The sequence below is a fragment of the Halichoerus grypus genome, chromosome 3 (genome assembly GCF_964656455.1).
Source record: "Halichoerus grypus chromosome 3, mHalGry1.hap1.1, whole genome shotgun sequence".
Classification (NCBI taxonomy): Eukaryota; Metazoa; Chordata; class Mammalia; order Carnivora; family Phocidae; genus Halichoerus; species Halichoerus grypus.
In genome coordinates, this window is record NC_135714.1 from 1,898,400 (window position 1) to 1,917,001 (window position 18,602).

General features: G+C 48.9%; 2 protein-coding genes and 1 long non-coding RNA gene across 9 annotated transcripts in view; all 3 read left to right on the forward strand.

Annotated features, from left to right (window-relative positions):
- Window positions 1-758, forward strand: part of SH3BP2 (SH3 domain binding protein 2) — a 35,514-nt gene extending 34,756 nt beyond the window's left edge. For all 6 annotated transcript variants that reach the window (XM_036085666.2, XM_036085667.2, XM_036085664.2 and 3 more), the window contains one exon: window positions 121-758. In XM_036085666.2, coding sequence (XP_035941559.1) covers window positions 121-258 — 138 coding nt within the window. In that variant the 3' untranslated portion in view covers window positions 259-758. The remainder of the gene's footprint in view (window positions 1-120) is intronic.
- A 2,035-nt stretch (window positions 759-2,793) lies between these two features.
- LOC144381315 (uncharacterized) lies at window positions 2,794-4,717 on the forward strand. Its single transcript, XR_013446233.1, has 2 exons — window positions 2,794-2,847; window positions 3,161-4,717. It is a non-coding gene; the product is annotated as an uncharacterized LOC144381315 (long non-coding RNA).
- Window positions 4,718-9,459: 4,742 nt separating this feature from the next.
- ADD1 (adducin 1) overlaps window positions 9,460-18,602 on the forward strand; it is an 87,599-nt gene continuing 78,456 nt past the window's right edge. The window contains exon 1 of one of the 2 annotated variants that reach the window (XM_036085645.2): window positions 9,460-9,608. The gene's annotated coding sequence lies outside the window, so the exon portion shown is untranslated. Of the gene's footprint in view, window positions 9,609-10,215; window positions 10,364-18,602 lie in introns of those variants that run through there. The other variant, XM_036085647.2, reaches the window with a different exon arrangement.

Consider the following 18,602-nt stretch of genomic DNA (forward strand, 5'->3'; position numbering starts at 1 on the left):
GGTGGCAGGCACAGAGCTGACACAGGGCACCTGGGAGCTTGCCTGACTGCCACGCTTGCTGCTGACCACCCCCTTTCGCGGGAGACCCCCCCTGACCCCGCCACTCTTCCCCCTTCCCAGGACTCTAAATTCTACCTGGAGGGCGAGGTCCTGTTTGTGAGCGTGGGCAGCCTCGTGGAGCACTACCACACGCACGTGCTGCCCGGCCACCAGAGCCTGCTGCTGCAGCGCCCCTACGGCTACACGAGGCCCAGGTGACGCCAGTGACACATGCTGCTGGGCAGAGACGAGCCACGGGGGCCGTGACCCCAGGCCACGCAGATGAGACGGGCCTGCGTGGGAGGAGGAGCCGGACTGAGCGCTGTGCTCCCACCCAGGGTCTCCCCAACAGATACCTTGTAGAATCCGCCAGGCCAGGCCCCACTCAGCAGGCTGGGTCCCTGGGGCTGGGCCAGGCTCTGCACTCCAGAGGACTGGGGGGGCTCTCCTGTGACACACAGCTCACCCTGTCCCACCTCCCCGGAGCCCAGGGTCCCAGGACCGAGCCCTGCGTGGGCTTTGTGGACAAGAATTGTGGTCATCCCCGCCCGTCCCCAACTCCGCCAGCACACTGACCCTGCACTGTGCTGGGAGCTGGGCAGGACTGGGCATTCGGGGTTGGGCAGAGGCTGGCCCCAGGACTGCCACCCCCAGGAACTCTTAAGACACAGGCTCCAGTATGGGCCATTGATGTACAATAAAGCACAGATGACCTCTTCCTCAGTGGCCGGGGTTTCGTTGGGAAGGAGGGGACGAGCAGCCTTACTGAGTACCCACACCCACGTCTAAGCGGTGACTAGCAGCTCAACTCACAGGAAGCCTAAGAAGTGGTTGTCTTCAGGGCATAGGTCAGTAAAGAACTTGCTTTGGGCGCATAGCTAGGAACAGAACAGGACCCAGACTCGGGCAGTCTGGACTCAGAGCCTATACTCTGAAGTGCCACAGGTCAGGTACAAGGCAATAGGACTGCAGAGCTAAAAGGCCCCCCCATCTACAGTGGGGTCATTTGCTGGATGAACAAACAGTTCTGGGGCACAGCTGGGCACACCTGGGCCAGGCCAGTGGGGTGTGCCTGGGTGGGGAGCTCAGAACCCAGCTAGGGGCTCCAGGAAGACTTCCTGGAGGAAGAGATGGCTACAGAGGGGTGGGAAGATCCCGGGGGCTAAGTGTGGGTGGGGATGGTGGTCCCCAGATGCCCGAGTCCTCTGGGCAACACCCAGCTCAAGTCTGGCCCTGACCGCCTCTCCCTGCCTGCTGTGGAATTCCAGAAGCCACTCTCCCTGGCACGCCCATCCAGGCTGGATTGTTGTGTCTGTGGAAACAGACTCCGCTTCGGGTCAGGGCTGGCTGGGATCCCGGGGGGGGGCGTCAGATCCTCTCTGTCTTATGTTGGGAAAGAAGTTCGCTGTGTGAGATTCAAACCCAGGACAGCAGTGTCCCCACCAGCCGGGGTTCATCATCTGGAGAGGGCCCTTTGTTTGCACTTCCTTCCACCTGCCCCTGGGCGTGTGTGGGGTGTGGGGTGGCTTGCTGGAGGAGGGGAAGGGATGAGGCCACAGTGGATGGGAGAGGTGCTCGGAGGATGACAGCCATCTGCTTCCAGGAACCAAGTGTCCAGCACTGTCCCTGCAGATGTTTCCTCTAAACCCTGCAGGGGCGGGGGGGGGGGGTGTCAGCACGGGCACTGTCCAGTCTGGGGCACGGGGAGCTTCAGGCATTCCGCGCAGTCTCGGGGAACCAGCAGTCCCTCCCTGCCCTGAACTAGTGTGGGGAACCCATGGAGGCAGGCCGCTCCCTACTGGCTGCAGCTTCCCTTCCTGTAAAAGTTCTAAGTGGGGTTTGGACCAGAAGACGGTGTCGTCAGTGCTGGGGGTTCTGCTTGCGAGTGATGCACTGCATGATGTGGGACACCCTGTCACTTCTAGGTAACTTGTGGCCAGCTCAGTGGCTAAAATGTATCTGAAGACCCCCGAGCTGGAAAGTTTGGGGGGTTCTGGGGCCTCTGTTCACTTGGACAGATGAGGCCTGTGGCTGCCCAAGGCCCACCCTGGGGCCTGAACTGGCTTTAACCTCTCCTCCCAGGCCCTAGGCCTGCCCAGGACAGACTCCCACCTGCTTGTGAACTGACCCAGGGACCCAGGGCCTCAGCTGTAAGAGTGTGCTGGGTGTGGCCGATGGGGTCCCAGGCAAGGTCTCCAGCATAAAGGAGGGGCCAGAGGGATCCGCTCCCTCCTGAGACCTGCCCATGCAGTGTTGGAGGGTGGTTACCACTTACCGGGTACTTCCTGGGTTCCAGGCGCTGAGCCCCATGGGTACTTGAGAGAAGAAGCTGCTATGTGCCCATTTCACAGGGGAGAAAACGGAGGGTCAGAGAAGCCTGGATTCAAGTTCCAGCTCAGCTACTTACTGCCATGTGACCTGTCCTTTGCTGTTCTGAGCCTGGCCCCTACCCCTGCCTACCTTCCCATCTCCCCTCAGGGCTTCTGATAGTCATGTGGAGTGTCTACACAGTCCTGGGTGTGCCCTGACTAAGCCTGGGGGGCCACAGCCCTGGGAGGAACAAAACTGGCTTGCCTTCCCCTGCTTAACCCTCTGGACCCAGTCTGGGGGTAATAGACCCAGGGGCTAGTCTGGTTCCTCATCTTGCAGGTGGAGAAACAGGCTCAGAGAGGCTTCATTGCCTTGTCCAGCATCATGGTGAGTTCAGAGACTGGTCCAGCTCCTGGGCTGAGAAAGGCTCAGACCCTTTGGGAGGCTTTTCCAAGCTGATGACTGAACATGGTTTTACTCTTCTAACAATTGAAAAGAGTGAGTTTCTCTACCTTTTGTTAATATAGATTTTTATTGTAAACAGAGATGCTTTTAGAACCAGAAGAGCCCTCACGAAACAAGTCCGGAGGGGCTCCTGGGGGGCTCAGTGGGGGAAGTGCCCAACTCTTGCTTTCAGCTGAGGTCATGATCTCAGGGTCCTGGGACTGAGCCCACATAGGGCTCCGTGCTCAGCAGGGAGCCCGCTTCTCCCTCTCCCTCTGACCCTCCCCCCTGCTCATGCTCTCATTCTCTCTCAAATAAATAAATAAAATCTTTATTTTTTTAAAAAGATTTTATTTATTTTTGACAGAGAGAGAGTGTGTACAAGCAGGGGAAGCAGCAGGCAGAGGGAGAGGGAGAAGAAGGCTTCCCACCAAGCAGGGAGCCCGATGCGGGGCTCGATCCCAGGACCCCGGGATCATGACCTGAGCCAAAGGCAGACACTTAACCATCTGAGCCACCCAGGCACCCCTAAAAAAAAAATAAATCTTAAACAAAAACAAAAACAAGTCCTGAGTGGTTCCACGTCCCTGCCCCAACTGTGGGTCACATTGGGGGGACGCCCTGTGCTGGTCCAAGGAGGCTCTCCCTGCACCCCTGGCGGGATGGGTGGCGCTGGCAGGGCATCAGGGAAGAAAAGGCAGCAGCCTGGGGTCGAGGGGCTTCTTGCCCAGTGCCCACCAGGACTGGCCTCGGGAAGGGAGGCCTGGAGGACACACGGAATACGGGGCAGAGCTGGTGCTTACAGCTAATCCGTGTGTCTCTAGAGGAGGGCAGTGAGGGGAGGAGGGCCTCTGTCTCTGGCTGTGACCCAGTGGCACCAAGCCCCCCACTGGGCAGCTTGCCACATCCAGTTCCCTGTCTCTGCCTGCATGCTCTATCCCTCCCCCTGGAAAAGACTGCCTGATGGGGGACCTCAGGGAAGGCTCCAGTCCAGGGGGACAGTGACCCTTGAAGATGGTTGGAAGTGGCCGTCTCCCATTAGGCTACCTTCTAGCACACTCCCACCAGAGGGAGAGTCTTGAGACACAGGGCAGTCCCCAAACATATCCACTTCCTTCAGACCTTTCTTTGCTCCTCATGAATCCTTAGAGGCTGCCTAACAGCTGCCTCTGCATCACCCTCCGGCTTCAGCTCTGGCCACACTCTGAGCTGCTCAGAGCTGAAGCACACTCCTTTTTCCTTTGATTTCCCGTAGAGCAAAACACGCATTTGGAAAAATGAGCAAAACACAAATGTGCAGCCTAACAAATTGCTATGAGGTGAACATATTTATGATCCCGTCAAGAGGTAGTCTCTCCAGCACCAGTGTGCCCTCCCCATCACAGCTCCGCCCCTCCCGGTCTCCGCAGCAACCCCTGCCCTGGCTTTGGGGAGGCTCGTGTTCTTATTCTGCTATAAAGCTTTCACCACTCAATTATGCATCCATCACGGTGGTTTCCTGTTTTCGTATGTTATGTGAATGGAATCGTGCAGATGAAAGCTTTGACAGCTGGCTTTTTTTGCCCATCATGTCTTTGAGATGCGTCCGCATTGCTGGGCTTAGCTCTAGTTTGTTCAAGTTCATTGCTGAAAACTGTTCCGTTATATATAACTGTATCATAGTTCACGGGTCTTATTTTATTGTAGATGGACATTTGGTTTGTTTCCAATTTGGGGCAAGTCCAGACAATGCTGCTAGCAACAGTCTTATTCGTGTTTCTGATGCACGCATACACGAGTTTCTCTAGGGTATGTACCCGGGAGTCTGACCCCTGGGTTCTAGGGCATCGGGAACCTTCACTGTCTTCCAGGAATTTTATTGTTCCGGTTTACACTCCCAACAGCAATAAAAGAGAGTTCCCTTGGTTCCACATTGTTGCTGACACTTGGTATTGTCAGATTTTTTTTTCATTTTTGTCAATCTGGTGGGTGTATAATTATGGCTTTAATTTGCATTTAGCTAATATTAATGAGCTTGAGCATATTTTCATATGTTTATGAACCATTTTTGATTTGTCTCCTGTGAAGTGTCTATTCAAATATTTTGCACATTTTTCTAATCGTTGTTCCTTTTTCTTGTTAATCTATACAAATTCTTTACGTAGCCTTGATATTGTCAGTAATGTGTGTTGCAAATATCTTCTCCAACTCTATAATTGCTATTTTGCATACAGCGAGAGGTAAGGGTTCACTTTCATTTTTTTCCCCATAGGTTTACCCACCTATTCCTGCACTGTTTATTTATAATCTGCTCTCCCGCCCCCATCTGCAATGCCACCTGTGATATGTCCATATATATGTAGGTCTGTTGTTGGACTCTGTTCGGTTCCATTTGTCTGTCTGTTCCTATGCCAATAGCAGCTGTCTGAGTTACTGTCACTTAATTATGTCTTGGTCTCTGCTAAATAGGTTCTCACCTTATTTTTCTTCTTTGAGAGTGTCTTGTCTATTGTGGCTCTTTCTATTTCCGGATGAGTTTTTTCTCCCACTTTTTTAAAAAAATATTTTATTTATTTATTTTAGAGAGAGAGAAAAAACGGGTGGAGAGGGAGAGAGAGAATCTTCAGCAGGCTCCACACTCCACACATGGAGCCTGACGTGGGGTTTGATCTCACAACCCTGAGGTCATGACGTGAGCCAAAATCAAGAGTTGGACGCTTAACCGACTGAGCCACCCAGGCATCCCATCCCACTTTTTTTTTTCACATAAGTTTTAGCAATAATCGCACTTCAGATAAACCTCATTGGCTATGATACTGCCACGGTGCAAAGCTATTTTCACACAAATTTTTAAATCAGCTCATCAGTGTCACTAATAACTCAGTTGATCTTTTGATTGGGAATTCATTATAGCTGTAAATCAGCTTGGGAAAAATTGACATCTTTACAACATTGCGTCCTCTGACTCATCAGCACAGTCTATCTCCCTATTAATTTGAGTCTTCCTTAATGTTTGTCCATAGGATTTCATAACTTTGTCCATTATGGTCTTGCGATCAGATGACAGCTATAGTTTCAACATGACTATGTCCCCTGGTAGAAGCGTCCTCTTTGGTGACCTCTAGGATCTCTCTGTTGCAGAACAGAAGCACAGATTCCTCAAGTAGGTCACTGGGTATTGTCCGTATTAGGGACGGAGTCTCGTAAAGTGGTGATTGATGTAGCATGTGTCCTGCTTCCTGGAGGCTAGCATCCCACCTCGCAGGTGTCCTCTCTGAGTTGGAGCCTCATCTGAATCTCCATGTGGCTAGCCCATCACTCTAGTACGCCAGCAACTTCTGGATGGCACATATTTGGTAGGAATGGTGGGTTCCTGGTCCTATGTCCATTGCATACCTCCTTTGCCATAAAGCAGGTCCTTTGGTAACTAGGCAGTTATGTGGGAGTCCATGTCAGCCAATCAGACACTTTTTGAGCTCTTGATAGGGGTGCTGAAGTAATTGCAGGCAGAAAAGGCAAACCCTCATCCAGATACATGGCAGCCTCAGTAAACATGAATTATTGCTTTTTCTAGAATAGAAGGGATCCAAGGTAATCAACTTGCCAATAAGTAGCTGGTTGGCTCCTGCAGGGACGGGTGACAGGCTACATTTGGTAGTGACGGTAGCTGGATCAGCCTTGGTTACAAGGAGCCCATGCTGTTGGGCTCATGCATGGCCTCCACTCTGCTACCATGATTACTTCACTGGGGAGACCACTGTGCCAGCACGATGGGGGCAGAAGAAAGAGCCTGGTTTATGCTCATTGGCCAGTCCTTTCTATCTGCTTGGTTGTTTAGAGCCTCTGTGGTCGATGCGCATTGGTGAATATTAACATGCAATACAAAGATCTTCACTCTTTGTACCAATTCCCATAGATCCATTGACATGCCTTGTCTTCAGACCTTTTTGTGCCCGAACTTTCAGATTGTTCCTTCCAGGCTCCAACCAACCAGCTAAGCCATGTACCACTGTCTATGAGTCCAGGCCACATCTCCTGCCACACAGTGAATGGCAAAATTCACTGCCTGAAGCTTTGCCTATGGGGGTCACTTTCCCTCACCACTGTCTTTCAGGGCAGCTGCCGAATGGGGATATAGTGCAGCAGCAGGCCATTTTCAGCCCATACCAACATATTGAACCAAGCTTCCTATGAACCAAGCACATGCTTTTTGCTCCTCTGTCACTGTGTCCAGGGAATCCCTGAGACCACTGGTGTGAGCTGATAGATACTGGTAGTGGTAGATGACAAAGTGTCTGGACCGCCTACCTCTGCATCTACATGAAGCCTTCCAATCCTGGATCTGCCACTTAGATTATGATGTACCTACCCGACTTTATGTCTTGGTAGCCTGATGGAACCAAGTGATGGGCAATTCTGGCCTCAGAGTCACTTTTTTTTTTTTTTTAAGATTTTATTTATTTATTTGACAGAGAGAGACACAGCGAGAGAGGGAACACAAGCAGGGGGAGTGGGAGGGGGAGAAGCAGGCTTCCCGAGGAGCAGGGAGCCCGATGTGGGGCTCGATCCCAGGACCCTGGGATCATGACCTGAGCCGAAGGCAGATGCTTAACGACTGAGCCACCCAGGCGCCCCTGGCCTCAGAGTCACTTTTTTTTTTTTTTTTTTTTTTAAAGATTTTATTTATTTGAGAGAGAGAGAATGAGAGAGAGCGAGTACATGAGAGGGGGGAGGGTCAGAGGGAGAAGCAGACTCCCTGCCGAGCAGGGAGCCCGATGCGGGACTCGATCCAGGGACTCCAGGATCATGACCTGAGCCGAAGGCAGTCGCTTAACCAACTGAGCCACCCAGGCGCCCTCAGAGTCACTTTTGATGTCCCATAGACACATTCCATTTCTACCAGAGCCCAGTAGCAAGCCAGAAGTTACTTTTTGAGTTGCTTTGATTTGTGAGTTTGTAGTTTTCATCAGATTTAAAAAGAAATTTCAGCCATTATATCCTCAAATCGTATTTGTCTTCTTCCTAACCCCCACACCCGTTTTCAGGGACTCCAATTACACATTTATGAGGCCTCTTGAAGTTGTCCCACAACTCACTGGTGCTCTGTTTGTTCTTTTCAGGCTCGTTTCTCTGTATTTCATTTACTTTCTCCATGTCTTCCAGTGTTTTTTGCTGTGTCTAATCTGCTGTTAATCCCATTCAGTGTATTTTCCATTTCTGATGTATTTTCCACCTTTAGAAGCTTGATCTGGGTCTTTTTTGCGTCTATTTAACATGCTTAATCATCTTCTACTCCTCCCTTCGTCCCTTCCTTCCTTGAGCAAGCCCTGACAGCTTTTTTTTTTTTTAGATTAATTTTTTTAGTGGGAGAAGGGCAGAGGAAGAGGGAGAGGGAAAGAAGCAGATTCCCCGCTGAGCAGGGAGCCCGACCCAGGGCTTGATCCCAGGACCCTGAGATCATGACCTGAGTGGAAATCAAGAGTCGACACTGAACTGACTGAGCCACCCAGGCGCCCCCTTCACTGAAAGCTCTAAAGCGCCAGGCCTTGTTCCTGGGTGCAAGGGAAACAATGGCTGATGTAGAATTGTGGAGTCTTGTGCAGAAGTGCCCTGAGATCAGAGGTCACAGACTATTATCCCTGGACAATATCCCTGACCCTTCTATGTGCAAAGCCAAAGAGGTCCCTGCTGGGAAGGAAGGCCCGGGTTCCACACTGTTCTTGCCCTGCCCAGTGCTGGGCCTCAGCTTCCTATAGTATAAAGGGAACAAGAAGCTCTGCTTCTGTGTCCTGGGCTTTTTGGGGGCTCAGATGAGACAAGAGGAGCGAGAGGGTAGGGGAAGGTGCTGGTCCGGTCTCTAGGCTAGCCTCCAGGTCACTGGCAGGTGACCTGATCTTGCCAATGCCCTGGCCTAGACTCCTACTACTGGTTCTGCGGAGGTGACTGGTGCATCTTCATCCAGAATTGGCAGGCCAGGCCCTGGGCAGCAGGCAGCCTCCCTGTCTGTGGAGCCTTATCGCCATCCACAGACCCCGCTGACTCCACCCTGGCTGCCAGCCCAAACTCTGCCTGTGACCCCGCCCGCCCGGGGAGGGGGGCGGTGCTCCTGGACAGAGACTAGTACAGGGCCTGTCTGCTGGAGGAGTGTACGAGGTGGGCAGGGAGCGGCCCGGCCCCGGACTCCGAGGGCCCCTCTGGCCTGAAACGGGGCCGTTAGGACGCTCTGCTGCCCATCCCGGGCACCTGGCCCGCGGGGGGCCTCCACGAGAGTCTGCCCAGTGACAACAAGCGAGTGCACAAGCGGTTCTGGGACAGCGGGCGCTGCTGGCACAGCCGGCCCGCCTGCGTCAGCGACGAGGCCTGTGCGGCTGCGACCCGCCGTCCCGAAGCTGCCGCCCAGCCGGCCAGTGCTGCCAGACCCTCCGCTGAGCGCCGTGGGCAGGCTGGACCACACCCAGAGGCGTCCCTGTGGTTCGCGGCGGCCGCAGGCGGGGCCTCCGCCCTTACCCGCCCCCTCGCCGCGCGAGCCCCGCCCCCTCACTGCCCGCCCTCCTAGCGGTCAGCCAATCGAAGGACGCGTTGCTGGGCGGCGCGGCGCGGGATGGACCTATAGGGTGGCGCGTTGTTGGGCTGCGGCGCCGCAGGCCGCACCCAGCTCCCGCGGCGGGGGCAGCTCTGGGGGCTGAGGGGGCGGAGAGGCCGGGCGGGCCGGGGCTGCGGGCTGGGGAGCGCGCGGCGGACAGGGGGCGGAGCCGGAGCCCGAGCCGGAGCCGACGTGCGGCGGCCGCCCTCGGACCTGGGAGCGCCCGTGCGCTGCCCGCGATTCGCCCCCTGAGGTGAGGCCCGCGGGCAGGGGCGGCGGCGGGGCCCGGGGCGCGGCGGAGCAGCAGAGCGGCCGAGGGGCTGCAGGCTGGGCCGCGGGGCCTGCGGCGGCGGCGCCGACGCCCCGCGGGAGGCCGGGCGGAGGCGGGCGGGGGCCGCGCCGGGCGGGGCGCTGGCGGGTCTCGAGTCGGGCGCGGGGGCTCGGGGCCGCGCTGGGAGGGGTGGTCGCCGTTCGGCCGTGGCCGGGTGCGGAGAGGACGCGGGCTTCTCCGCGGGAGCGGCCGGGCAGCTGGCATGTGGGCTGGGTGGTGGGCGGCGGGGGTCCGGAGCGGACGCTGGGTCAGCAGGTGCTGGCGACAGCGCGGTCCGCGGCCTGCAGCGCCCGCCGCTCGGGGCTGCGTGTGGACGGAGCGTCTGCAGGCGGCGGGTTCTGCCGGCCACACCTGCCTGCAGACGGTCGTGAGGGGCTCCGGGAACTGGACGGCCCGGGGAGCTTGGTGGTCATCTCGCTCTTTTCTCTCTTGAACGTTGTCGGGGGGGGGGTGTCAGAGGGCTGCTGCCTTGAACAGTTACTTTGTGTTCTTGTAATTCACGGCTCGGGATTTTGTGGGTGATCTGCGTTCACTTCATGCATACCTACCTTCGAATGAATACTTCGGTTCACCTGGAACTGCTGGTGGTTTGATACGTAATTTTATGCCTAAATGACATAAAGCAACTGGTGTATTCCTAGGGGTCAAAACACATCCGATAGCTGTGTGCATTGCTGGTAAGTTACTACAGAAAGATATTTTCGCGTATTTGTGAAAGATGGATTGAAATCTTAATGGGGAGAAGAAATAGGCTTGCTGAAAGGTGCACCCTTGTCTCCTTTGCAAAAACACCAGTGCGGCCTCCGGTGAAAGCGAGTGGGAGAGGATGAGTAAGAGTTCAGCGGGCACCAAGAGAGGGGAGGGCTTTTGTGGCCCCGCGGGGAAATGTGGGAGGGTGGGACGGTGACATGCAGCCTTAGGTTAATGGGCGGATGCTAGCGATGGAGAATTATATTTTAAAATCCGAAATCTCAATATACCCCTTGATTCTGACTGTGGGGAAAACTAGAATAGTGAAGATGTTTTTTAAGGAAGTGAATGGTTTGGCAGTCAGAACTGCTTTTCAGAGTTTTGATGTGGTTTACAGGACAGCTGGTACGATTTGTTTTACTGCTTGTCGCTATGTTTAGATTTTAGTCACAGAGGCTCACTGAATGCCATGAATCTAAATTCTACCCAGTCTCCAAAAGGTGGGATAGTTTTCTTTCTAAAATATAATTTATACAGCTGACCATTTTCCCCTTTAAGTCTTTGACTTCACCTGATACTGATAAGGTTTTGTTTGGTGTTCAGCTTTGTGTTACTGATTTTACCGTAAAAGCTGTTTCTTTAGACGATTACTAGTTTCCAGTTAGTTCTTTCAAGTAGTCATTGTATTGTCAGAAAAGTAAATAATTTGAAACGCTTTAAAAGATACTTTAAGGGGCCCCTGGGTGGCTCAGTTGGTTAAGCGTCTGCCTTCCACTCCGGTCATGATCCCAGGGCTTGAGGGGGGCATAGTTGCCCTGCTCAGTCTGTAGCCTGCTGCTCCCTCTGCTTGTGAGTTCTCTCTTTCTGTCAAATGAAGACATAAAATCTTAAAAAAGATACTCTAAAAAAGATTGTTAAAAAAATCACATAGCCGGGGCGCCTGGGTGGCTCAGTTGTTAAGCGTCTGCCTTCGGCTCAGGTCATGACCCCAGGGTCCTGGGATCGAGCCCCACATTGGGCTCCCTGCTCAGCGGGGAGCCTGCTTCTCCCTCTCCCACTCCCCCTGCTTGTGTTCCCTCTCTTGCTGTCTCTCTTTGACAAATAAATAAATAAAATCTTAAAAAAAAAAAAATCACATAGCCAATCAGTGTTAAAATTACCTTGTTTCAGTTTATAAGTTTAACAATAAAAGATATTTTTATTATATGAAACTTAGAGTACAGATTGATTTATTTATTTTACATGTTTAATTGTTCTCAGGCACATGTAGAGAGAATGGTGTAATAAGTCCCTGTTTACCCTCATCCAGCTTCAACAGTTGTTAACTCATAGCTGGACTTTCTCTGTATCCCCCAAACCTAGATTTCATGTCATTTTGACTTGAATATTTCAGTGTGTATATTTACATACATTTTTTAAAAAGATAAACACAAAACCACTATCACGAAAAATTAATAATTTCTCATTACCTTCAAATATCCAACCAATGTTAAAATTTTTAATTGTGTCATAGTCTTTTTTATAACAGTTGAATCAGGATCCAGATGCTATTTATACATTGTGACTTGTTTTTTAGTCTGTAGGTCCCCCTCCATCATTTGTCTCTCCTTGTAATTTATTTGTTGGTGAAACTCCGTGATTTGTCCTGTGGAGTTACACACAGTCTGTATTTTGTTCTGTATTGTAGTTTATACAGAAATGACTGTGCGCTGGTAGATAAATCTAAAGATGTGATCAGATTCAGATTTGATTTATTTTTAGCAAAAAGACTTCATAGATTGGTAGGCAGATAATGATTAGTAGTCATTCTTCTTGTTAGCAACCCTTGATGCTCAATGCCTAGAGTCCTTATTTTATTTGTTTGTTTGTTTGTTTATTTATTTATTTATTTATTTAATTTAGAGAGAGAGCGCGCACGCAAGCAGGGAGGGGCAGAGGGAGAAGGAGAGAGGATCTCAAGCAGTCTCCCATGCTCAGTGTGGAGCCCACCGAGGGGCTCAGTCTCATGACCTGGAGATCACGACCTGAGCCGAAATCAAGAGTTGATTTACTTAACAACTGAGCCACCCAGATGCCCCAGAGTCATCATTTTATTAGGCATTGGAAGGTGTTGATATTTTAATTCTATAACTTCGTTAGCTGGAATGTGGCTTTTTTTTTTTTTTTTAAGATTTTATTTATTTATTTGACAGAGAGAGACATAGCGAGAGAGGGAACACAAGCAGGGGGAGTGGGAGAGGGAGAAGCAGGCTTCCCGCTGAGCAGGGAGCCCGATGCAGGGCTCGATCCCAGGACCCTGGGATTGTGACCTGAGCTGAAGGCAGATGCTAAATGACTGAGCCACCCAGGCGCCCCTGGAATGCTTCTAATAAAGAGAAATGTCCTGGGGCGCCTGGGTGGCTCATTTGGTTGGGCTGCTGCTCTTGGTTTTGGCTCAGGTCGTGATCTTGATGTCCTGGGATGGAGCCCCGAATCAGGCTCTGTGCTCAGTGGGGGGTCTGTTGGAGATTCTCTCAGTCTCCCTCTGCCCCTCCCCCTGCTCTCTTTGTCTCTCTCTCTCTCTCAAATAATAAATAAATCTTAAAAAAAAAAAGAAAAGAAAAAAGAGAAATGCCCTCTCCATAATTTGGTTACCCTGAATTTTAGCTCTTTTGGGAAAAGTGGGATAAATGCTTAATTTATCCAGTAAGTTACTAATTCTCAAAATAAGTTGGGAATCCTCTGAAAGTAGTGAGTTGTGTTACGTGTTTGTGTCATTGTGAACTCATGGATTTAAACATATGTGTATGGTTCAGTCCATTGTAGGTATTATCCTTATTGACGCTGAGATTGTCCCATCTTTGTCCAGTAGGAATCTGTTCCGTTTGCTTCCTAAACCCTTTAAACAAGACTCTAAAAGTCTTTGATCTTTCCGGTGTGACAAACTGCACCAGGCCCATCTTACACATTTTCTGTCCCAAGCCCTGGAATCATCCATTTCTCCAAGGGACCTTGGTTTCTTTTAATGAAAAACAGTATTTAGTAATGACAGTCTGTGTCCTGGGGTTGTTCACTGCTACTAGGTTGATCATTGTTTCTAGGTCTTTCCAGTGCACAGATCACAGTTACTATACAGAGTTCTATTTAACCTTCTTGATCTTACTCCTTTATCTTTTTTTCTTCGAAGACAGACCTCTTGATTCTAATTACTCATTTTTTTTTTTTTTTAAGATTTCAGTCATTTATTTGAGAGAGCAAGCACAGAGGGAGAATGAGAGGGAGAAGCAGACTCCCCGCTGAGCGGAGAGCCTGACATGGGGCTCCACCCCAGGACCCTGAGATCATGACCTGAGCTGAAGGCAGACACTTAACTGACTGAACCCCCCAGGTGTCCCTAATTACTTATTGTTTTATCCCACACTGTACACCTCTCAGTCTTAGAAGAATACGAAGACTATCATCAACTAATAAAAATTGAGTTTTTTGCATCCCCATTAGAGATATAAAGTCAAATTACTGTGTTTTAAAGTCACTTAGAATAGTTACTCTGATTTTGCTACTGGGTGCTTAGGTTTTTGGGCTTTTTTTTCTCTTAGTATTTAGGGATTACTTTTTAAAAATTTTATTTTATAATTACATAAAATATTTAAAAAAAGTCTTTCAAAATCAAATGTATGAAACAAGATATAGTCAAAGTATTGCTTCTTTCCATCCTTTCATCTTCACCTATCCCTCTTTCCTATAGATAACCTTTTTACATTTTATTTTATTTTATTTTTTATTTTTTATTTTTTTTATTTATTTGACAGAGAGATTGAGCCCCGTGTGGGGGTCCTGGGTCTCTCTCATTCTCTCTCTCAAATAAATAAATAAAATCTTTAAAAAAATAAAAATAAAGATTTTATTTATTTGAGAGAGAGAGAATAAGAGAGAGAGCACATGAAAGGGGGTAGGGTCAGAGAGAGAAGCAGACTCCTCACTGAGCAGGGGGCCTGATGGGAGACTCAATCCAGGGACTCCAGGATCATGACCTGAGCTGCAGGCAGTCGCTTAACTGAGCCACCCAGGCGCCCAAATAAATAAAATCTTTAAAAACAAAAGGTGGGTACAGTGGGTAAAGGGGAAAATACCATTCTGTGAAGGAGAAATGGAAGGTTTTTTTTTTAAGATTTTATTTATTTGAGAGAGAGAGAGAGAGAGAGAGAGAGCACACGAGGGGGAGGGGCAGAGAAAGAGAGAATCTCAAGCAGACTCCATACTGAGCACAGAGCCTGATGTGGGGCTCGATCCCAGGACCCTGAGATCATGACCTGAGCTGAAACCAAGAGTTGGGCGCTTAGCCGACTGCGCCACCCAGGCTCTCCGGAAGTTTTTTTTTTTTTTTTAAAGACTTTTTTTTTGTAACCTTGTTTTATGGCAATGGTTTAGACACACATGCAGGAATCCCATCTAGACCTGCTGAATTCCAGCCTCAGACCAGGTGATTCAAATGTATCCCCTAATTAAGAACCCCTGTTCTGTGGCCTTGCTTTTAGAACAGTGGTCCCCCATTCAATCAGTGTCTCAATGGACCCAGGACCACCATTCTGTGGTGGTGGGGTTACTTCCACATTGGGTGTGTGCATCAAGTTAAGTGCTTCTGGACTTTCCTCTGAGATTTATCCTTTTCCCTGCTTAACTGATTGTTGAAAAACCAGGAATATTGCTTTTAATTGGCAATATAGAATTTCTAAAATCTAGTTTATAAACTTGAATTTTCATCTCTTTAAATATTTGCTATGTGCTAGGCATTGTGCTTTTATGTATTATTTAATCCTTACCACAATCCTGGTAAGTACCTATGATTATCTTTTTAAGATTTATTTTTTTGAGCATGCACGTGCCTGTCCGATTGGGGGGAGGGGCAGAGAGAGAGAATCCCAAGCAGGCCTGCTGAGCATGGAGCCGTCCTGGGGCTCAGTCTCATGATCCCAAGATCATGACCTGAACCGAAATCAAGCGTTGGTTGCTTACCTGACTGAGCCACCCAGGCGTCCCGATTATCTTCTTTTTCAGATGAAAAAACTAAGGGAGTTTAAGTGATTGCCAAGGTCATACAGTTAGGTGGTGGAGCTGGGATTCAGACCTAGGGTGTCTGACTCCATACATGATGCTCTTAACCACCAGGCTGGGCTGCCTTCCTTCTATATACTTTCTCAGTCCTAACACGTTAGGCACTTGATTATAACTGTTGGTCCTGGTCTTCCCCATGAGGGCAAGAGCTGTGCCTCATTACTGCTGTATTCCCTGAGTCTAGCACAATGCCTGGCACAGAGCAGGTCTTTAAGAAATAGTTGTTGCATGAGTGATCTTCAGTTACTTTTTAAAGATTTTATGTGTTTTTTTGAGAGAAAGAGGGTGATCGGGAGAATACGAGCAGGGGTGGGTGGGAGAGGCAGAGGGAGAAGCAGACTCCCTGCTGAGCAGGGAGCCCAATGCAGAGCTCGATCCCAGGACTCCAGGATCACAACCCGAGCCTCACAACCCGAGCTGAAGGCAGACCTTAACCGACTGAGCCACCCAGGCACGCCCCGACTTTTTAAAAGCTTAGCTGTGAGGAATAATGTTCATGGCAAATTGTTAAAGATGGTGTGCCCCATCTGTTCCCTTAAAGCAGTGGTTGGCAAACTTTCTGTAAAGGGCCAGATAATAGATATTTCAGGCTTTGAGAGTTGTAGGGTCTCTGTTGCAACTCCTGAGCTCTGCTGCGGCTGCAGGAAGCAGGTGCAGGCAATATGCAAATGAATGTGCATGACCGTTCAATAAAGCCTTCTTTATGGACACTGAAATTTGAATTGATTTCCAGGTCTATCATCTATTATTATTTATGTTTAATATTATTATTTTTTCAAACTTTAAGTGTCACTCTTAGCTTGTGGCCCTTATAAAAACATTTGGCGGGGCGCCTGGGTGGCTCAGTCGTTAAGCGTCTGCCTTGGGCTCCAGGGTCCAGGGATCGAGCCCCGCATTGGGCTCCCTGCTCAGCAGGAAGCCTGCTTCTCCCTTTCCCTCTTCCCCTGCGTGTGCTCCGTCTCTCGCTGTGTCTCTCACTGTCAAATAAATAAATAAGATCTTAAAAAAAAAAAGCACTTGGCTTGGCAGGGGTCATCATTTGCTGATTTCTGCCCAAAGAATAAATTTTATCGTTAGATCGAAGTAGACCTCTGTCTCTGGAACTGAATTTTTTTTTATAATATTTTTATTTATTTGACAGAGAGAGACACAGCAAGAGGGGGAACACAAGCAGGGGGAGCAGGAGAGGGAGAAGCAGGCTTCCCGCGGAGCAGGGAGCCCGATGCGGGGCTCAGTCCCAGGACCCCGGGACCATGATCTGAGCCGAAGGCAGACGCTTAACGACTGAGCCACCCAGGCGCCCTGGAACTGAATTGTTTTGTCTGCCAGTGGCCTTTGTTCTGTTGCATCGTACTTTGGTCTCCATAAAAGAGCGTGTAGAAGAGACTGTGTTCTGAAACACCGTGTCGTATTGGTTGTAGGGCAATTGTTGGGGGCCTTGTCCATTATAATAAGTGGAAAAAAGACCGTTCTTTGTTTTCATTAAGAAATCTGCTTTACTTTTATTTGAGTAGAATTCTCCACTTTATCATTCTAGTTCTATCCCGGAATGAACTTTGGTATTTTATGGTTTTCCTTTAGCTTAATATATTTCAGTTGTGCGTTAATAGAAAGAGCTATATGGAGTGAGAAGGACCTGGTTATGCCTAGCTGTGTAATTTTCTGTGCCAAATTAACCTTGTTTCCTGAATTGTAAAACAGGAGGAGATATTTCCTGCTTCACATGGCATATTTATGGGGATTAGATACAATGTAAGTGAACTGGGTAGCACTATACCTGGCCCGGAGGTTACAGTGGATTCCCTTAGGTGCCCTCCCAACAGATACTTACCTCGTGGCTTTTCCGCATACCAGTACTGCATCTAACCAGATGAGATGATGGTGTTGAAGAAAATGGAATGTCTGCGGTTCAGAGGTGCTATTGCAAACCAGAAGTTTGCTACACAGAAGTGTAGATGTAAGCCAGAAGCTTGGAGCTTAAAACCTTTGGGCTAACTCTTAATTTTTACTTTTTCAAAAGGTGTTGCTTCACTGTCTTTTTGCTGTATCATTTCCTGCAAGAATCTGCTATCGTCCTAATTTTTGTTCCTTTACGTAACATGTCCTTTTTCTCTGGCTGCTTTTAAGACTTTTCCCTGTCACTGGTTTGAGCAGTTTTATTTTGATGTGTCTTTGTGTGCATGTTTCTTGTGCTTGTGGGATTCATTGAGCTTTTTTCTTGGATCTGTGGGTTTATAGTGTTCATCAAATTTGGGACAATCTTGGGCATTATTTTTCACAGTTTTTCCTATTCTTTCTCCATGTCCCGTGCTTCGAAGGCTCCAATCCCATGCATGTTAGACAATGAAAAGTTGCCCCACAGCTCACTGATGCCCCTTTGATTGTCTTTTCTCTGTAGGTTTCATTTTGGATAGTTTTCGTACTGTATCTTCACATTCACTGATTCTTCTTCTGCAGTGTTTAATCTGCCTTTGATCTTGTTCAGTGTAATTTTTCATCTTAGACATCCTGGCTTTCATCTTTACAAGTTCTATTTGCATCATTTTTGTATCTTCCATTTCTCTACTTAAGATTTCGAAATTTTGGAATATAGTTGTACCAACTGTTTTAATGACCTTGCCTGCTAATTTTAACTTCTCTTTCAGTGCTGGGTTAGTTTTGATTGATTTATCTCCTCTGGGTTATATTTTCCTGCTCTTTGCTTGCTGGGTAATTTTTTATTGGATACCAGTCATTGCAAATTCTATTTTATGTTACTGCATTTTGAATAGTTAGTTATTCCTCTAAATGCTCTTGATGTTTGTTCTGTTACATTAGCAACAGGACTTTAAAATTTTTCTTGGTGAAAAATTGGTGAATTGCAACATTTTCTTTTTATATAAATTAAGTTCATAGCCTTCTTCAGAATCTAAATTCACTTAAAAATCCACTTACCTGTGAATCCTATATATTGTTTTGTTTTTATTTTCCTCCATGCTTTGGGAAGTTATTTTGGCAAGTAGAAGAGGGATGTCCTTTTTTGAATTCCCTGTTTAAAGGTTTTCAAAACCAAATCTAAGATTTGGTTAGTAACAGAGTAAATATGTTAATACCCTCTTAGTTTGGTCAGTGCTTACTGACTATCACATGTCTCCT